This window comes from Parasteatoda tepidariorum, chromosome 7, assembly GCF_982258835.1.
Source record: "Parasteatoda tepidariorum strain Cologne lab strain chromosome 7, Ptep-v5.0, whole genome shotgun sequence".
NCBI lineage: Eukaryota > Metazoa > Arthropoda > Arachnida > Araneae > Theridiidae > Parasteatoda > Parasteatoda tepidariorum.
This window is the reverse complement of record NC_141761.1, coordinates 1171317-1192386: the sequence shown is the minus strand read 5'-3', so window position 1 is coordinate 1192386 and position 21070 is coordinate 1171317. Positions and strand designations below refer to the sequence as shown.

At 33.6% G+C, this 21070-nt stretch overlaps 1 protein-coding gene across 1 annotated transcript in view; it reads right to left on the bottom strand.

Annotated features, from left to right (window-relative positions):
* The window catches only part of LOC107450693 (putative monocarboxylate transporter 5), a 31479-nt gene extending 10785 nt beyond the window's left edge, over positions 1 to 20694 (bottom strand). The window contains exons 1-5 of the mRNA XM_043055974.3: positions 20392 to 20694; positions 8722 to 8909; positions 7734 to 7877; positions 5563 to 5891; positions 1736 to 2031 (exon numbers count right to left, since the gene is read on the bottom strand). Of these exons, the coding sequence (XP_042911908.2) occupies positions 1736 to 2031; positions 5563 to 5891; positions 7734 to 7877; positions 8722 to 8899 (947 nt within the window). The 5' untranslated portion in view covers positions 8900 to 8909; positions 20392 to 20694. The remainder of the gene's footprint in view (positions 1 to 1735; positions 2032 to 5562; positions 5892 to 7733; positions 7878 to 8721; positions 8910 to 20391) is intronic.
* Positions 20695 to 21070: the final 376 nt, after the last annotated feature.

Below are 21070 nucleotides of genomic sequence, written 5' to 3'. Positions count from 1 at the left end.
ATTAGGGAGCTATTTTCTGTAAGACGCAATCGAGCGGTGTCTTTTAACTTGAATACTCAGTTAAGGGCTTGAATAATCAATTAGGTCTTAAACGCGAGATATCATTTTAAATACGCGATTAGAGCTATTTCTTTTAACACTAAAGATACCAACACTTAATGTATAACTATTTCTATCATAGCCGGTCAAATAACTGAACTTAATGTTTTTGGATTGAATGAATGAAATATGGATGTTGGGAAGGAAATAAACAAAAACAACTTTAATATAATTAAACAAAATTGTATAATGCCAATTTTTATGTATTACAACACATAAAGAATAAGAATTTTCAATTCATTGCTCAACCCAATTCTTACATATATACTGGGTGTTTTTATTGTACATTTTCCGCAAACATATTTCTTCTCATTATTATAATTCTGATAACTATTCTTATAATTATAAAAATATATAATAATTATAATTGTCCCTTTTTCTTACACAAAAATGCCTATCTAAAATTTTAGGTGCTGTCGTGAAATTTGAATTCACAGTTATTTCGATTCAACTAACAACGCAACAGTTTTTACGGAAACGTGCAACTCATCGAATGCAATACGTCGAACACGCATGACACCGTCACTTCTGATCCGATAACCTTATAAATTGTTTTCTCCGTCCAATGAACGGTTACTGTAGAAATAAGTATACGACACGCATTATTCGAAACAAACGAAAATAATAGAATATTAACTGTAGGGGAGAGTGGGGTCAATTGTAACAGGGTACGATTGTAACAGAGCAAAAATTTCGAGTGTAGGGTTCTAGATTTGGTTCCTAGGTGGTGCACAAGGTGTATTTAATAAATCTAAATGTACACCCCTGCTGGCAACCATTTTTATGTACTTTTAAAAGAGTTGCATCACAAAAGATATTTTCACGCTACATAAGTACTTTTTTTGGTATTAGAATATTATATTGTAACAAAGTAATCTTGTTTAAACAAAAAAAAATTATTAACCGAATATGTAAGTGGACACCTTAATGAACATTTTGAAAAAAAAAAGATTAGTTTTGTTAATTAACTAGCATTGTTTTTAACAAATGAAGCTGAAATGGCGTCTTGGGGACGATTGTAACAATAAGTAAAGGGACGAATGTAACAGCTGAAATTAAATAATCTTATGTTTACAAACCATTATTTAACTCTTTAAGAACCACCAATAGTTTCTTATATCATTCATATTATGTTGCGTGTGCATTATTTTATTTGTAACCTTTCACAGCATAACTCCTTAAAGTTAAAAGTTTAACCCTTTAGGTCTCTGCTCATTATTATTTTTACTCCTAAAATATCACTACTATCTTGATCAATAAAAAAATATACCGCAACTATGATAATATGTATAATTAACTTTATTTTAGTTGAAATTATGAACTGTTACAATTGACCCCGCAAGTGGGGACAATTGTAACAAGTGCACGACTGGCAAAAATTGTTAATCACTAATATAATAACATTTAAAATAAGGTATTTTTTTTCTAGTAGAGGATGGTCTACTTCACTCGTCTGTCAATTAATACTAATAATATATTGGATTTTTTGTTAGTTAAAAATAGTTAAGTAAAAAATGTTACAATTGACCCCACTCTCCCCTATATAATTGTTAGAAAAAGTCAAACGTGCAAAAGCGATAAGCTCATTTTTGAAGCAAAAGTTTGTTTAGTGTTAAGTAATCCATGCACAGCATACCTGAAAGTGTCCTTCATGGCCAGGGAGAAGCAACCCTCTTCCTCGGTCGGGATTTTTGTGACGCTGGCAGCGTATAGGCTTAAATTGTTATTTGACTTCTGGAACTCGGGAAGGTGGAAGAGGCTGGCGCTATACAGAATATCTTGGCGGTAGAAAGGTCGAATGTTCGTTTTTAAGTGATTAATCTTTTGCAGCGATCCCGGACAGTCACCTTCGACCACATCCCTGTAAGAAGGAGGAGGACTGTTGTCGGTGATTGGAATGCTCGAGTACAACTTCTTCCCCAGTGTTGACATCTGCAAAGTAAAACATCTTTGATGTAGATCGTTTTATAACCCTCGTTGAACCCAATTTTATGGTTTTAAGAGTACTCATCTCATGTTCACCTCCGTAGCCTTGTCATTTTGAACCCAATCCAAAAGACAAGGGAACTCCTGGATCGAGTAATGGGAGAAATTTGCCTTCGTGGAGGACTTTTTGACGGAACAACCCACATTTGCGTTACACGTAGAGTAAGACCACGAGTGCCTCCCACGGTTAGGCTGACGGTAAGGGGACTCTAACTACTAATTCGCCTACCACTGAAGATAGGATTGGTGCAAGCCGGATGCGGAATTCGTATCGACTGGGATTCGGATCACCGGGAACGCTCTATCCCATCGCTGCTCTATATAGGTTTAATGAAATGGTCGGGAAGCTTCATGCAATTCGCGTATGGTAGAAGTTGCTCTAATAGTCCCAAAGCACTCTAAGATTCTATGTGAAATCTTAATTATCAGGTGATACTCTATACAGCTTTTTTTTTTAACGAGACTAAAACCGATTTGTACTTGTTTACATTCGTGTATAAATTGGTGAAATTAATATTATATAAATATAGAATGGTTATTATATCAGGTATTATATTACTATATTATAATAATTAGACAAAATTATTAAATGCACTGTAGTGTTTTAATACGAGATCGTTTTTATAGAGGAGATTCTTATGTATACTTCCTAAATATATTTATTTTTAACGTATTGTATTACAATGTTAACCAATTAACGCACAAACATAAGCAAGTGCAAACCGGTTTCAGCAGCGTAAAAACAATAAAGGTGTTGAAAATTTGATGTTTTTTTTTCTTTCAGATTAATTTTGGTTGGAATAATTAGGTGCGATTTCATTGGGCTAACATTCAGCTTCAAAGTGCATTAAAGCATAGTAAATGTTCAAAACTAGTTGATTTCCAGAATACGAGGGTTGTAAATTAAATAGTGGCAACTTAACCTTGAAACTCACAAAAGGGCGCGCATGCGTAAATAGGGTATGGGTGCTGTGAGGTGGCGCTGTTGTCGATGTGTAGAGTGCAAAAAACAGTCGATTTGCTTAGAAGGGCAGTTGTTGCGTGGCGTTAAAGTGAGGAGTTTCGTTTCCATCGCTCTAAAGCATGTTGTGAAAAGGCTTAATGACGAAAAAAGCCGAGATGCTTGAATCCATCGTGCTACTGTCCTATATGGTAAAGCATTTGCTCCAAAGGCTTCCACTAATCCTCGATAGCATTCTGTTGCATTTTTGACACGGGCAACCTCGATTGTAAGCCACGACCGCTGATCACCTTTTGAAAACATGCCTTAGAGCGATGGAAACGAAACTCCTCACTTTAATGCCACACAACAACTACCCTTCTAAGCTAATCGACTTTTTATTGCACTCTACACATCGACAACAGCGCCACCTCACCGCACCCATACCTAATTTGCGCATGCCCGTCCTTCTGTGAGTTTAAAGGTTAAGTTGCCACTATTTAATTTACAACCCTCGTAAATCGATGAAATGAAACCTGTCAAAATTTGATCTCATTAAGTTTCTTTATGAATACGACTTTGGTGGTCAGAATAATTGGATAGAATGTTACAAATTTTGGCTGAAATTTCGTTTCAACTTGGGTTCTATCTTTAAAAGTTTGTGAGGTTATGTGGGCAAAATAAATTATTGGGCATCTAATATAGATATTATACGCCTTCCAGTCGAGTGCCTCTTTTTTTTCCAATCATGCAAGGAATACGACTGAAATTGATATTACAATAAACGACTGAAAAAGCTATGCTCTTGCTTTCTTGTTGATGTTTTACTGCCTCGGTTCATAAATTAGTTTCATACCTTTTTGAAAATTTTATCAGATAGGGTTGCTATATTTTTAATTTCTGAACGTAAAATAGTGCTGAAATGCTTGAATGCTTCTTCTGCAAAAATTGCTAAAAACTAAACCATCGGCTAAAAATCCATAAGAATCCTTCAATTTGATTTAAAAACTTTTTTTTTTGAATATGAAATGCAAATTAATAAGAATAATTTAATCGCATTAAAAAATTTACAGTTTTAAAATTTCTAATTAGAAATGAAGAAACGTTTTGTATTTATAGAAATGTCTGAGCTAATGCTACTTCATTTATAGTTCGTTCACCAGAAGTTGAGACTTGACTCCACCTCCTGGGATGCAGAGTTCATTTCAGCGCGGGAGTTAGAAGAGAAACATCTCCGTTGTTGAAAGTGAGACAACCCTTAATTTGCGCCAAACACAAAAAGTGAATTCTTTTTCAGTCACTTACTTTGCTTTATCATCTACTATTATACCTTTTGTTACACTTGCTAATTAAATATAGTTTAAATTTAAAAACTGCTGTTCTCCCAGCGAAATGTCTCATAAAGGACAAACTATTCACTCAAAAGAAAGAAATATCATAAAAAATGGTGCAAATATCATCAAATTTATTAAATATTTATTGTTAAAAAAATGCACATGAAGTTTGCGAAATAAATATTTTTGCCAAACGATCGCCAAATAGCAACATTGTTCAGGATTGCTCACAACCTTCTCCCAAAAATAGCGAAATAGAATCGTCGTATACCACGTGATGAAGGCGGAGCCAAGTGCCAACTCCTGGTGAACGAGCTATACCTGTCGACTAAAAACCCATCCAATGGTCAACGAGTTACAGATAACAATCAATAGGTTCGATTGGGATGAGAATATAAATTGACCAATAGGAATGATTCAAACAACAATTCATTGACTTATTCCACTCAGTGATGTTGTTCAGTCTCTGGTTTGAACATTTCTATTAAACCTACCATTTATAAAACGTACGACAACCAAATTTAGTTCCTCTGACATTTTGAGCTCCAGTAAAAACCTGTACCTTTTGGTCATTACAGATTTCTAGCATATTGAAGTAATACGGGATGTCAAAAGCACATAGAGTACATTTTCTGCGGGGAAAAAATGGCGATGAATTGTCATTTTTTATATTTAGTCGCTCTGAGGTCGAAGGCGACCGTTAAATTTGACCTATTGATTTTTTTTAGTTTCTTTTTTAATTGTCAATGTTCAAAATATCTTCTAATCTAATTGAGCTTTAAATAAATAACTAAGAGCCACGATGGCTCAGGGATAAAGCGTTCTCCTTCAAATGAGGTGAACCGGGTTCGAATCCCGGCGATGGCTGGTCGATACGAATTCCGCTTCCGGCTTGCACCGACCGCAGTGCCGACGTGAAATATCCTCAGTGGTAGACGGATCATGAGTTAGAGTCCCCTTACCGTCGACCGTGGGAGGTTTTCGTGATCTTCCTCTACATGTAACGCAAATGCGGGTTAGTTCAATCAAAAAGTCCTCCACGAAGGCAAATTTCTCCCCCTTCTTGATCCAGGAGTTCCCTTGTCTTCTGGATTGGATTCAGAATGAGAAGGCGACGGACACGAAGAGTCGTTAGCTCAAAAATTGGGTCAGCTGTTCAACTACTGCTATAAAATATAAAATTAAGAATTAAAAAAAGCGTACCTCGGGAAGGCTGACCGTCGAGTGGGGAACAGCAGTCAGACCAACAAAGGATTTCTTCCTGAAGACGTGGGTGGGTGCCTCTTGTTTGGGGGGTGGCAGGGGTCGAAAGAGGGCCCCGAAGAGAGCACAATTCAGTACGATGGCGGACAGGATGAGCATGGTCCCCCTCCAATCAAATCGGATAAGCAGGAACTGAACCAAAGGAGCCATCACAAATGTTCCCACACCCGATCCACACACTGCTAGTCCAGTAGCGAGTGCCCGTCGCCTCTCGAAGTAGAATCCCACAGTCACCACAGCTGGAAGGTAGATGAAACCGAAACCAATACCTGAAACAATCATTCAACCAGGTTGAAATGTCTTGATCCAATCACAACAAGTCGAAGATACACTACCTGTCCGAAATATTAGACGCACTCTGAGATTCTATGTAAAATCTTAATTTTAATGTTTGTAGTCGCACTAGAGCCTGCGCAATGGGCTATTGGCGACGGTCTGGGAAACATTCCCGAGGATGATCCGAAGACACGCCATCTCAATTTTGATCCAATGCAGAGAGGATGGCACCCCCGCTTCGGTAGCCCGACGACCTGCACGCGAAGTCGAGCACTTTACGGTAGAACAGTTTAACGAGGATCCATACCGCACACCCTCGATCCCTACGCAGACTGATACAAGTGGTCACCCGTCCGCAATCAGTGATGCTTGACTTCGATGATCCGCTGGGAACTGTGTCTTAACGATCTGTCCACTGCGGGACGTAAAATCTTAACGATGAGGTGATACTATACAGCTTTACAGTTTTTTACGCGCTGTTTGCTCTAGTTTGTATTCGTGCATCAGTTATTAAAATAAGACGATATATTATATAAATATAGAATATTTATTATATAAAGCATTATATTAGTATATTATAATAATGAGATACAATTACGAGACGTACTGTAGTTCTTTTTAATAATGACATGATTGGCACGCGCTTATAGGCAATACTTTTATAATGAAACTCTCATGTAATGTGTTTTTATTCAGTATACTTTTTGTATACTTCCAATTTGTGTGTATTTTTAATGTATTGCATTACAATGTAAGCCAGTTGATACATAAGTTAAACAAGTGCAAACATGCTTCACCAGCAGAAAAACAATAAGACTGTATAGTATCACATATCATAATTAAGATTTAACATAAAATCTTATGAGTGCGTTGAATAATTTGACCAGACAGACTGTAGGTAGAGAAGCGAATAAGGTTCAAAACGAACCCTTATGACGCCCGCCAGTACGAAATATCCAGTGCTGCGGTTCACAAAAATTATTATCGCGTGTGTTTTTCTCAACATTTTAGAGGACCTTCTGCTTCGACTCTGGAAAAAAAAATGTTTTTCGTAAAAAAAAAAATTAAATAAAAACAGTGTCTAATAGTTTTACATAAGGAACAGATCCTTGAAAATTTCAACAAAATCAAAATTTTTTAAATATTCAACAATAGCAGATTTTACAAGCATACTAAATTTCTGCAGATTTTATTTTTTATTATTATTTTCAGTAAAAAAAAAAAATTATCGAAAAAGTTTTTTTGTATGAGAAGATAATTATTTCTGGTGCTTCTGAATTTTAAATACATATCATTATACAGAGTTTTTTTTTTGTTTAGAAATTATTTTATTTTATTTTAAAATACCTGTCTTTGATTTCTTTTCTTATTTAGGCAATCAATCACACAACACAAATGTTGTTATCAAAACTTTTTGTGAAGTAATTGTAAACAATAATTGACTTAAGGGTTAGGATACTGAAGGAGTCGTTCCAATATCACGTAATTATGTTTTTATCATTTTTGAACTTTTCCCCTTGTCAGCAAAAATAAGCAAATAACAAGTCTTGACAAGCTTCTGTTTGAAAGCCCCTTTCTTTAAACTTTAATTGTTAGCTAGAGATTTTTTCTGTTACAAGATAAAGCAAATCTTATGTTTTTAAAATTTTTTTTTAAAAGTATACTCATTGAATTTTTCTTAAACATTTTATCCTTTTTTAAAACATTTATTTCAAAATAAAATTGGAAATGAAAGGATGTTAGGGTCTTCTTGTCAGAAAATATAAACAAATCACTGAACCCGTTGAGGAAATATATTTTGAACGGCCCCTAAAGAACGATTTGCTGTCAGTTACCTCCAATGACTCCGAAACTGAGGCATAGTTGACCGATGGACGTAGAAAAGGAGGATACTGCAAAACTCGCAGACGATATCACAGTCCCGATGATGGTAACAGGTCGAGTGCCATAAGTGTTCGCCAATCCACTTACAATGGGACCTGGAATGAAAAGAAAAAGTTACAAGAGACCAATCAGCATACTCTCCAACTTCAAGAGAAAAACCTGCAACTGGTTAGTTTTTAGCGGTAGAAAATATTTCCCCAAATCCCACAGTGAAGACTGATCGTTAAGACACGGTTCCCAGCAGATCACCGAAGTCAAGCATCACTGGCTGCGGTCAGTGTGCGGGTGGGGGGTGACCACTTGGATCGGTCTGCGTAGGGACCGAGGGTGTGGGGTATGGGTCCTCGTTAAACTGTTCCACCGTAAAGTGCTCGACTTCGCGTGCAGGTCGTCGAGTTACCGAAGCGGGGGTGCCATCCCCTCTGCAAAGATCAAAATTGTGATGGCATGTCTTCGGATCATCCTCAGGGATGTTTTCCAGACTGTCGTATATAGCCCATTGAGCAGCTCCAGTGCGACATAAATGAACTACAGCCAACTATATTTCCCCAATCTAGCTATCATTTTCTTTTGATGGAGGTGCATAAATCACATGTAGTGAAAATAGCCCTTTACGATAAAGTAGTAATACTTTATTTGCGCCGCTCTAGAGCTGCATTATTGGCGATGGTCAAGGAGACATACCTGTAGATCCGAAGACATATCACAATTTTGATCAGAGGGGATGGCACCCCCGCTTCGGTAGCCCGACGACCTGCACGCGAAGGCAAGCACTTTACGGTAGAGCAGTTTAACGAGGGCCCATACCACACACCCTCGGTTCCTACGCAGACAAATACAAGTGGTCACCCAACCGCACACTGACTTCAGCCAGTGATGTTTGACTTCTGTGATCTGCTGGGAACTAAAAGAATCAGTGATTCGTGAGAGATACTGTACCTGCAATGAGATAGAAACCGGCCAGAAGTGATCCGACCCATGCCAGTCGACCCTTGGATTCGTCGAGGTCCTTGGCGAGTTCAGGCAGAAAGAGACCGTACGAGAATATGATTCCATCTACAATGACGTTGCACATGAAGGATCCAATCACAACCATCCATCCCCACCCGCCGTCCATCCCTCCCCTTCTACAAACATAAACATAACATCATGTAACATCAACAAACATAAACATCAAAAGTAATTTAGTCTTATTTAATATAATAACGAAACAACAAAATTGAGAGGTGATCAATGTTTCTTTCTGACATGAATCGCTTCCCTTGATTATCCCGGGTTAACTCGGGTCCGTATATATTGCAAATATTTATCATCACTAGAAAATTCGGGCTTAGCAGAATGTGTCAGTGCATTTTGTTTTATCACGTTTTGACTCGTTATCTCGTTTTTCAAAAAAAAAAAAACATCATCTGCTGTGATTGGTTAAGTTTTATTTGAGAGTTTTGATGTTGGATTGCACACGTGTTTTGTGCTATTGCTAAATTGACATAGCAATAAGAGGCGTCACTGACGTTTGAAAAAGGATCACTTTGTATTGTCCCTTACTATCCTGCATATTTAACTTTTGAAGTTATATTTCTTATGCGACTTCCAACAAGGCTGCGTTAAACGTTTAACGCTACATTTTGATTGGCCGGGAAATCACGTGGTAGGATCCAGTTTTCCCTCATTCATTTCCATAGTGTTTTGGTTCTCACTAGCATAAAAGTATTGCTTTTCTTTTAAATATTTTTTTAGTTTGTTTTGATACACATATAATTTAATAGGATAGTATTTTTTATTTTCAAATTTAGTGGATAACAATTGTGAAAAATGAGTGAAAACAATCCCACGGACAATGCGACGGATTTAAGGTTATGTCAAGGTACGTCTCTTGTGAATATCAATTGATTGTTTCTCTTCTGAAATTACATTATGACGCATTCACATACATGATTAATACATTTTCCAGGGCGAGACGATGAGGCAACCACAAGCACTTCCACTGGTTCAAGAGGTCCAGGAGGGAAAAATGCACAATATTACCTTGATTACACAGCACGGAAGCGAGCGGAGCAGGAAAAAGAGTCGTTGAATAGAACTAGTGATCCTTCTACGACTGCGAATTCTTCTACAATTAACGTCGCAGGTTGCGAAGTTTTAACTTCTTCCTCGCGGAGGGACTCCACGCACTATTTTTTTCTTCCTTTTCCCCTTGATAACTCGGGCTAGTAAACTGATTTTAAATTAAATGTTTCTTATACATAAAAAATATTCAAATTTCAACTTAAAATTTGTTTTAGTTCCTTGCATTTATTAATAAAATAAAAAAATATGTTGATTTTTTTGCATTTTTTTTCTTCAAAATAATTGATAGGAGAAGTGTTTAAGAAAAGGTTGAGATAGCCAAATGATCAGTGCTGGATTATCCATGAGGCCAGACTAGGCCATGGACTGGGGCCCCCCAATGATTAGGGGCCCCCTTAAAATGGATTTTTTGAAGATAAATTTTAAAAAATTTAAAAGAAAACAATGACTTTTTGAAAAAAATCCATTTCAAATATATATTAATAAAATGCAATCATTTTTTTACATAATGAGAATCATATTTATTTATTACTTATTTTAGTTCTGAACTGAACTAAAATAAGTGAACTTATTTTAGTTCTACTTATTTCAGTTCTGTTCTGATTTTTATTCTGAACTGAAGCAGTTCCCTCAAAAACTCAGTTCACTCATTCAGAAACTTTATTTCAAGACAAACTTGGATCTGTTTTTCCAAATGTTGAAACTGCCCTTCGCATTATGATAACAAATTGTTTTAAGGAGCTCTCGTTTTCAAGAATGCAACGAATCAAGAGTGAGCAAAGAAGTTTCGAAAACGATTAGACACGCTAAGTTTGATGTTTATCGCGAATCAGATGTTCTCCGTGATTTTGATAACATTATAGATGAGTTTATTAATCGCAAGAGCAGAAAAAAAAGATTTTTGAATACCAAAAATATAGTAGCGGTGATTTTGTAAAGTGTTAATAAATTTCAAATTGTTTTAAAATGTTATGATTATTATTCAGTTCTAATTTAACAAAATAAAGTAAAACTTAATTTGTTATAATTTATTTTAATTTTAAATATGCTTTCTTAAATGAAAAGATACATAAATACTTTTATATTTGAATAAATAAGAAATATACGAGAAAAAAATTTTGATCTAAGGGCCCCGCGTACGCTTTATTCGGCAATGCAAATGTTCAATAAACTGCATTTTGAGTCTTTGCATACATCAATATCATCCTTTGTAAAGGTTAATAAGAACTAAGAAGTCAACTACAAAGGAAATCAAGTCTTGTTTCCCAACAAAATTTCTAATACTAATTTGCTTGATGTTAATTTCAAAGTATAATTTTTAACGAAAGCAACAAGATTAATAAAAATTGCATGCATAATACTCTACTGGAACAAAAAATATAGTTGTTTATATTCTGCTCCTGCACCCCAGAGCCCAAGGTCAAGAAAGCTGAGATGGGCACAGTAGGCCTTGGCCCTCAAGGGCTGTCGCGCCGCTGAGTTTAGTTTAGTATATTCTACTCATAACTATTAAATTAAATCTAATATTTTTTGGTTCGGATTTTCTGATATTGAAGTTATTTCTTTTTTTAAATTACTAACAGAAGATTTTAGTAATTCAAAAAATTATTTCTTTATATTTGCTATCAAAAAGATTTACAGTGTGATACAATAAAGTGTTAGACGATTTTAAGGTGATAAATTTGGTGCTAAGTTGGAGGATGTGTTACAAATAAGCTTTTCTTCTTTTTTTTTAAAAATAATTCTAATTATTTAGAATAATGTTTTACTTACCAGAAAGGAAAAAAAAGGAGCAGATATATTATAAAATATTTAAAACTTTACATTGTAATTTATAAAATATATATATATGTATAAAAAAACTTTAAAAAGTGTCACAAATTAACCCTATTTCTTGGTACTTATACTCGATGTAAATATTAAGTAGCATTTCAAGTTACGCGATTTTCCGAAGCTCCATACTTTTCCTCTCTACGTTACTATGGTTTCGGTAAATTTTGCTTCTTCCGCATGGTAGTACGTTTAATTTAAAAGTTTTTATTTTATTTTATAACTGTGGCGTTTAACAGCCGATCCAATTTTGAGTTTACGACTATCAATGTTTCACTCCGAGCCTTGTAATTCTGAACCCAACCTAAAAGACTAGGGGATTGGATCAAACTATGGGACATACTAGTCTTCATGGAGGATTTTTTGATTTGGCTAACCCGTTTTTACATTAACTTGGGGTGGAAAACTATGAAAATCTCAAAAGGTTAGCCCGATGGTGAGTGGACTCTAACCCATGACTGAAGATATTTTTACGTCAGCACGGTGATCGGTGCGAGCCGGGAGCAGAATTCGTATCAATCAGCCACAGCTGGAATTCGAACCTGGTCACCTCATTGGGAGGCGAACGTTCCATTTCCTTGAGAAACCACGGTTCTAATTTAGAAGATGAAATATATTGCGTGAGAATAAGTAAGATTTTCCGAAACCTTGGTAACGGAGTTTAAAAATCATGCAAAACCTTGAGAGGACTACTTTATTTACACATTAATTGGAGAGACATTTTATCAACAGAAATAAGTTGCTTATAATTTCAGCCTTAACAGAAAGCACACCTTTTTTCGCATAATTTTTCATTGTGTTTTAATAGATTTTAGGACACAGGGAAAAGTATATGAATATTTTGTTTATTTCCTAGCTGCATTTTATTTTATTTTATAACCCTCACTGCAAAGCCGACCCAATTTTTTGGGTTTACGAATACTAATGTTCAGCTCCGTAGTCTTTTGAACCCATCCAGAAGACAAGGGAACTCCTGGATCAAGTATCGGGAGAAATATGCCAGCGTAGAGGATTTTTTTGATGGAACAAACCAGCATTTGAGTTACATGGCGAGGAAAACCTCATAAATCTCCCACGGTTAGCCTGATGGCAAGGGGACTCTAACCCAAAATCCGCCTACCACTGAGGATAGGTGCACTGTCGTAGGTGCAAGTCAGATGCGGAAATTTTATCAACTAGTCATCGCTAGCATTCAATTCTCCTCATTGGAAGGCAAACTCTCTATTTGAAATTGTAATATAAATTGAAAAAAAATCAATTGTTTTCGAAGCGAATTTTATTAAAAGAAAAGAGTACAAAACTCGAAGCACGAAGTCCGTGAGTTGAGATTTACAGAACATAAATTACTCAAATAAACTTAAAAATATTCCCTTCTATTAAAACATTTCAATAAAACGAGATCACTAAAGAAAATCTAACAAAAACAATCAAATACTTTAAAGTTTTTATACGTTTAATTTCCGATTTTTTTTTAAAAGTGAAAACGAAAATGCATATTTAATTGAATGAAAGAATATCAACTTTTAAATGAAATTCCGGGAAGACGCAAGGGCACAAAAATTACATATTTGTACAAAGGTCAATAGTGTCATTACAGTACTTGCTTGTTATTGGTAGATAAAGTTGTTATTTCTTTTTTTCCAATAAAAAAAAGTAGAATTTTATTTTAAAAAAAATGACCCTGGTAGCAAATATTATGTACTGAGTTCGAAACGCTGAAAGTTCTTTTTTATGAAACTAGATCATTTAAGAACGTGTTTCCTATACTAAACTACTATAATAATTTCATCTTATTTTAATGACGCTTCTCAAATAGTCTCAAGAATTGTCCCCAAGTGGGTACATATGCCATAAAATAAAGAAATAAATCTTTTAGTTTCCATTCTTTTATTTCATTGAATAGCAATAATGTAAAAACAATCATCGAAATCTTAAACGTAATTATAGTAGATAATACTATGATTCATAAATATCAAATACAAATAACCTTTGCATTTTTAATAAAGAAATATTTTTCAGATAAAAATTTCCTGATAAGTTTTATATTAATTATTTGATAATAACAAAAAATAAATAAATAAATAAAATAAATAAATAAATAAGAAACTGGTTTTCCAGGTGAGAAAGCTAGATTATACCATGTTAATTTCCAGCCAATGAGATTGCCGCGATAACAATGAAAGACTATTTTATGTAATAATGCTTATTAGTAAGAGTTGTCCCAGATTCGTTCAAAAGTGGCCCGTAGCGCACGTATTTTCAAATCTTTATAAGATATTTTTTGTTACTATGAATGACAGAAATAGGTGGTTATTGACTTCCACCGGTGAATGTTGACAATCACATACTCGCTCTTTGGTAAATGTCCCAAATATATGCAAGGTCTAGTGAAGTGCCCGGTATGCCTTACATTAATGTTTTTCTAAGGTCCAGTGCCCAGTTATGCATTTAGCCGGTACACTGATGTTTCATCTAATATATCCTCAGCACATATTAAAATATCGAATAAATATATTAATATCAACGAATAAATTAATATAAAATCGAATATAAAAAACGGACGTTCACGGTAGCATATACAGTAGAGTCCCGATTATCCGAGTTAACGGGGACCGCAACAAACTCGGATAACTGAAAAACTCGGTTAAAGCGAAGAGTATAAAAACGGAATGAAAAAGAGAAGGTATACATGTAAAATATTTAAGAAGTACGAGTATACCACATACAATTCATATTATAATTAAAAAGCTTACTTAAAAACATTTAAAAAACATACTTTACGAGAATTAAATAGTTTTTACTTAAAAAAAGTCCTTAATCGTTTTACGTTCTACGTAACTTTGGCGCTTTTCTGTACTAATGTTTCGCCTTTTTCAGGGATAGCAGGAAGGCTGGTGTCGCCTCTTTTTGTTGTTCTATATATTCAATAGTACATTCGATAGCTCTTAGTCCATCTGTATGAGAGATTTTTATAGGTTGATTTTAATAATCACTGTCTTCATCATCTTCGCTAGATTCATTATCATTATTGACGATATTAACGATGATTTCATCAGACCAAGTTGTTGGATTTTGTTTTTCTGAGTGTTTGGAAGATGAAATTCAGATTTATTTTTCAGCGTTTTTTTTTAAAAATAAACTAGAAAAAAAAATTCTTGAAATATTTGACTGCTCGCTTAAAGCGGAAACTCGGATAACCGGAGCTCGGATAATCGGGACATACTGTATATACATACTGTATTTGATGATTGGTAAAAGTAAATAAAAATACATAATATAGAATAAATATAGAATACTTATTATATCATATATATTATGTAGTATATACTTATTATACTACATAAATATAGAATACTTATTATATCAAGCATTATATTAGTATATTATAATAATGAGACCGAATTATGAGACTTACTGTAGTGTTTTAATAATGACATGATTTGCACGCGTTTATAGGCAATACTTGTATATTGAAACATACATGTAATGAGATTTTATACAAGAGATTTTTTATATACTTCCTACGTGTAATTATTTTTAGCGTATTGCATTACAATGTTAATCGATTGATACACTAACGTAAGCAAGTGTGAATCAGTTTCAGCCACTTTAAAATAATAAAGCTGTATAGAGTATCACCTTATAATTAAGATTTTACATAGAATCTTTCAATTCGTCAAATAATTTTGCCAGGGACTGTAAAATTCTAAAGAAAGGTTGCAAAAACACAAATATGGACTCATCTTATAGAAAATGCTTTTCTTTCATAATTGGGTATAATATTAAAAAAACACAACTACTGCCACTTAGTAGGAATAACATTAACCATGACGCAATGCTAAATTCTATGCCACTATCCACATAAATCAATTATTAATCAAAAATCGAATATCAATTACTTTTCTTTATAATACAATAAAATCTGGCGAGCAGCTATTTAAACGATCAAACACTTCGTTTGTTTATTTGTGGCTTGAAGTTAGGCTCGCAGAAAATGCCGTTCATGGGTTAAATTTAGTAGGAATAACACAACCTGTGACGTAGGCTATAGTATACCCAATTAAAACGTGTTCTTAAAACGAGTAAAGTAAAAGACAAAAATATTTTCTCAAAATCTTCACAGTGTTGAAAAAATGTGTACATTTTGTTAACTAACTTAATTTTTTTCATTTTAAATTTAAAACTTTTCAAAACTTCTTCAAATTTTCATGTTATTTTTTTTTAAAGGAAATTTCTGAAACTCAGAGGATTTTAATGTCATAAGTAAGCATTGCTAACACTCCTCACGAGAAAAAATAAGAAATTCACCTCTCGTGCTTAGTTGCAGAACCCTCTCTTTCTTTAGTAAGCTCATTTTTGGATTCGATTCAAACAATAAATTTATAACAAAATTCAAGGTTAAAATCTTTTTTTTATTTATTAAATTTTGAGTTGACTATTCCTTGGACATCTTTTAGGGGTTTCGAAATATTTGATCTTTTTTTTTTTTTTACCTTAATTCAACTTTGCTTAAAAAATTTAAATTTTTCAACAAAAATTTTTTTTGTTGCTTTTTAAAGAAAAAAAAAGAGGATTTTCTATATCTTACCAAGTATTGTTCATACTCCTCGACACTATAAGTAAGCAATAATCAGTTGTTTATGCAATATTTGAACGATCCCCCGACTGAGATGCTTATCGATGGCTGATGCAATTGTAAAAGATGAATGTTCACGTGACACTCTAATTGATTCTTCTTCTTCAAAAAAACAAATGCTCAATGATAGAGAGAGAGTTGTGAATTTGAATAAAAAAAAAATAATAATTCAACGCAGAAGTATTATCGCCAGAATAATCTATCAATAATCATTCATCAGTAAAAGAAAGTCAATCCTTTCAAGGCTGTTATGCAGACTATTAAAACGCAAATATATTATTCACACCACATTCTGAATAACTTTTGATAGAATGATCGGATTTTTACTCAGCGAAGAGTCATTTTTTTTGTGGAGTTATTGGGACTGTTTTTTACAAATGTTGACATTTGAAAAAAGAACTAAACATGACCTCAGGAGAAAACACGAAAAAAAAGCACCGGAAGGGGAAACGCGGAAAAAAGAGTGCCCCCCTCAAACCAAAATTTAAATTTAACTTCCTCTTCCTGAACAAATTGTTGAACCTAAATTTAATATCCCAACGTAAATTAGTACAGGGTGCCGCAAAAAAAGATAAAATTTTAATATTACTCCATTAAAAATAAGTTGTAGTTTATTTACGTCGCACTAGAGTTGCACATTGGGCTATTGGCGACGGTCTAGAAAACATCTCTGAGGATGATCCGAAGACATCACAAATTTTGATTATCTGCATAGGGGATGGCACCCCCTTTCGGTAACCCGACGACCTGCGTGCGACTGATTCAAGTGGTCACACACCCTCAAACTGACCGCAGCCAGTGATGCTTAACTTCGGTGTTCTACTGGGAACCATGTCTTAACAATCAGCCCACTGCGGAACCTATTAAAAATAAATAAATTTACAAAATATAGCAAATAATTATGAAGAGTGGACTTATACGACTCAATAAATTTAATTCATTTCAAAAGGTTTGCCTTTAGCAGTGTTACAGAGCAACACCTCCTAGAATAAAAAAGCCTCACCACGGAACAATTAAGTAGTCCAACGCAAAGAACTGCGCAGTGGAGGAAAGTAAGAAAGATGTTCGGTCTACGATGATATGACGTTTGAAAATACTAAAGGATTAAACTTCTTGTTCATGGTAGCTCGTGATAAGGACTTCTAGGAGGTATTGTGCTAAGACGCAAATTTTCTTATTTTCTTGGAAAAGTCTTTTTTTATTCACTTATGAGAGTTTCATTACCGTCCAACTCTCAGAATGGACGCTCCAAGTGGTTAAACATCGCCGCCAAAATCCAAAGACGATGATGGTCTAGTGCGGGCCGTTAAAATAAATGAAGAAGTGTAACAGTAAGACATTCTATAAGCTATTGTACTTTCATGGGCCAAAAGGCACTATGTTTCAACGAGACTCCGCACCAGCTTACAGGCGCATTTTCTGGATATAAAATCATCTGAAGAAAGGCCACCCTACTCACCAGATTTCAATCAGAGTGTGGTCTATTTTGGAGTCAAGGGCCTACACTAAATCACATAAAATTTTGGGTTCTCTCAAGCTATCTGGGATAGCAGAAAACTACCGACCTGAAAAAGCGTTTGTATCGCTGTGTGTGTGTGCGTATGTGTTGAAACTAATTCAAATTACTAATTAAGTAAAAGTGTACTCTTCATTATTGTATATTGCTAAAATATTTATTTTTATACAGTTTTGTTAAAAAACTGTTTGTCTGGGTTTTTTTCTGCCGCACATTGTGAAAATTCTAACTTAATTAGAGGTTTTTAAGAAGTTAATGAATGTACAGTGCGCAAAATAAAATATGAATCACCGTGAATAACTTTTCATCTAATGATCGGATCTTCACGTTCTTGAACTCAATCTTAATGGTTCGAGGGGATGAACTCAACTATGCAAATTAGTTAGAGCAGGCATTATTTAAAGTTTCGAAGTTAGGTACAAAAACGTACTTTTCCTGAATCAATTTTCCACCGACGGATTTGGATTTCTGACCCCCAAAATATAGGGGATAGCCGCAATCTGGGAAATAGGATCAGATTGTTTGGACAGGAGAGCAATCTAAAGCGAACTCCTGGATGCTAATTTAGCTTATTGTATATTTCGATCATTTCGAGAACTTTTTTAGTGAATTTCAACTTTTTGCACGTAATTATAAAATTCTTTTATCTGAAGATAATTCCATACAAAAAATAACTTATTTTTGCAATGTTAGATATACAATCTTTTACATCATTTTCAAGAATATAATTTTTCATGGCAAAACACAAAATTTAAAGAAATTCGAAGGAATCGTTGTTGAGAAATCGAATTTCAAAAAAACTCGTATTTTAAAAATTTCATCCATCCAACTCTTCGATTGATTTTGTATTTGGTTATATAAAAATATATTATTTAAAATTATGCAAAACTTTTTATACTTCACAACGACTACCATTAAATAAAAAGATAAAAACTGATAAATAATTACGATTTTTTTTGACCGATAAATGAATTTTATAATTCCATTATGTCGGAAGGAGTAAAAAATAAAATTTACATTAAGTAGTCTAAACTCTTCTGACCAAACTATTGGGATCATATTTCTCTGTGTGCTGCTATATATTTTGTCATGATAAATATTTAATCACGGTTTTTAAATTCATATAATTGCTAATAATAACTATGAATTTATTGAATAGGGTAGTAATGTTCACTGATATATTAAGTCATCTCAACAAGAACTTTTGATTTAATGATCGGATTTTCACGGCTCAGTGTTTCGAAGGAGTGTCCTGATTAGTTAATGCAGGCTATATTTCAAGTTACGAGATCAGACACAGTAACGTACTTTCCTTTTCTTTTTTTTATAAACATATAATTTTTCAGACGGATTTCTGACTCCCAAAATATAGAGTAGCCGCAATCTAGATCTAAAGTTTAGACGCCTTAATGTAAATGTTTTTTTTATTTTACCTATTTCGACATAAGTCGAATTGAAAACTTGCACACGATTATAAAATAAATTTATCGTTAAGAAAAAAATTTGAATAAAAATTTATTACTCTCCTTATTATTTTATTTAATAATAGTCGCTGTAAGGTATAAAATTTTTAAATAAGATAATTTTATTTAGCTGTTTACAAAATTCTAACGAAATCGATCCTGAAAAATCAAATTCTAAATAGGTTAAAACGCCAGGGCAGCCATACTCGTCCAGGTAACTGCATTGTTGGATCAAATAGTGCCAGTCGTTCGAAGTCAGAATATATATATATATATATATATATATATATATATATATATATATATATATATATATATATATATATATATATATATATATATATATATATATATATATATATATATATATATATATATATATATATATATATATATATATATATATATATATATATATACGTTACTTAAAAATGTTACAAATTTTTAGTCGATATGATGAGTTTAAAGTATATATGATTACGACTTTTACATAAAAAAATATTTCAAATTTATTTGAATTATAAATGAAGGAATAACTGAAATCCTTCATCTACATGCATTATCGCTAGAATCATTAAAGCAAGAATTGGTTGTACAGAAGTTATTACTTCCGATTGTAATTTTCTTCACAAAAAAAAGGAAATCATTATCATAAATTCGTCATAACTAATTCATTGCAGGGTGAATGTTATGCTTTAATGAAAATTCGATATTGGGAGAAATTCGCTGTATAGACTTTGAGAAGTAAGCCATATTTCACCACATTTTTTTCAACTTTGACCTCCAAGGATTCTTCTTTCATGGAGCATGAGATGTTCGATAATATAAAAAGAATGTCATTGAAATCTTTGCTCATTGTTTCATTTTTTAAAGTGATGGTCATGAGAAAAAACTAAATTATAGACCGATTTAATGGAAGGTCATACTAAAGAGCAACAATGCATATATCCATAGTTAAATATGCCTGAATGAAAAAAAAACAACAAAACAAAGTTACTTTTTTTCCGTTATAATGGAAGGTTCGCTGTAAAGGGAGGTCGGATTAAAGAGCTGTAATGTACAGATAGCATATAACAATAAAGGTCAAAAGAACTTACTAATTCTGCAGTTGTGAAAGAGAACAATTTAAAAAAAGCTATTTTCTCACAGTGAGAATGAAAAACGAGAAGATCAAAACAAGATGTGTTGTTTATCAGTCTGATGGTCATCTACTAACTAACTGTTTGTGGGCCTCTCTGTGTGTGCAAAATTTATCAAGATTAGATTTATCCCTAACACATTCCAAACAACAACATTTACGAACGTGTTAAACAGCGTATTCTAGTTTGAATAACACTTCATTTATTAAGAATAAATGAGTCCCTTTTTTTTGAATATCTTCTGACGCTTCCGTTCGAAAACAGACGAAAAAGTTGAACAGATTTTAATCTTCGGAGAAAAAGCGAACGATTTTTCGTGAAATGCGATTTTTATTCTTCTTTAAATGTCCTTTAATTACGCAAGCGATATTTTCTTGAATCAAAATGTTTTCAAAAAGAACCATTAATCTTGAAAAAAAACTTTTCCCAAGCGGCGGCGACATTATTTTTTTATAGTAATTTTTTCGTCAAAGTAAAAATTCATATCGATATTTACTTTTAGACATCGAGAATCTGACGGCTGCATTTTAAGCAGAATGTTCAAAAGAGATTCAGTGAGAATGTTCTCAAAATTTCTAAAAAAGGGGAATTGGATTTTATTATTCTTAAAGACATTGATTTTTTTTTTCTGTTGTAA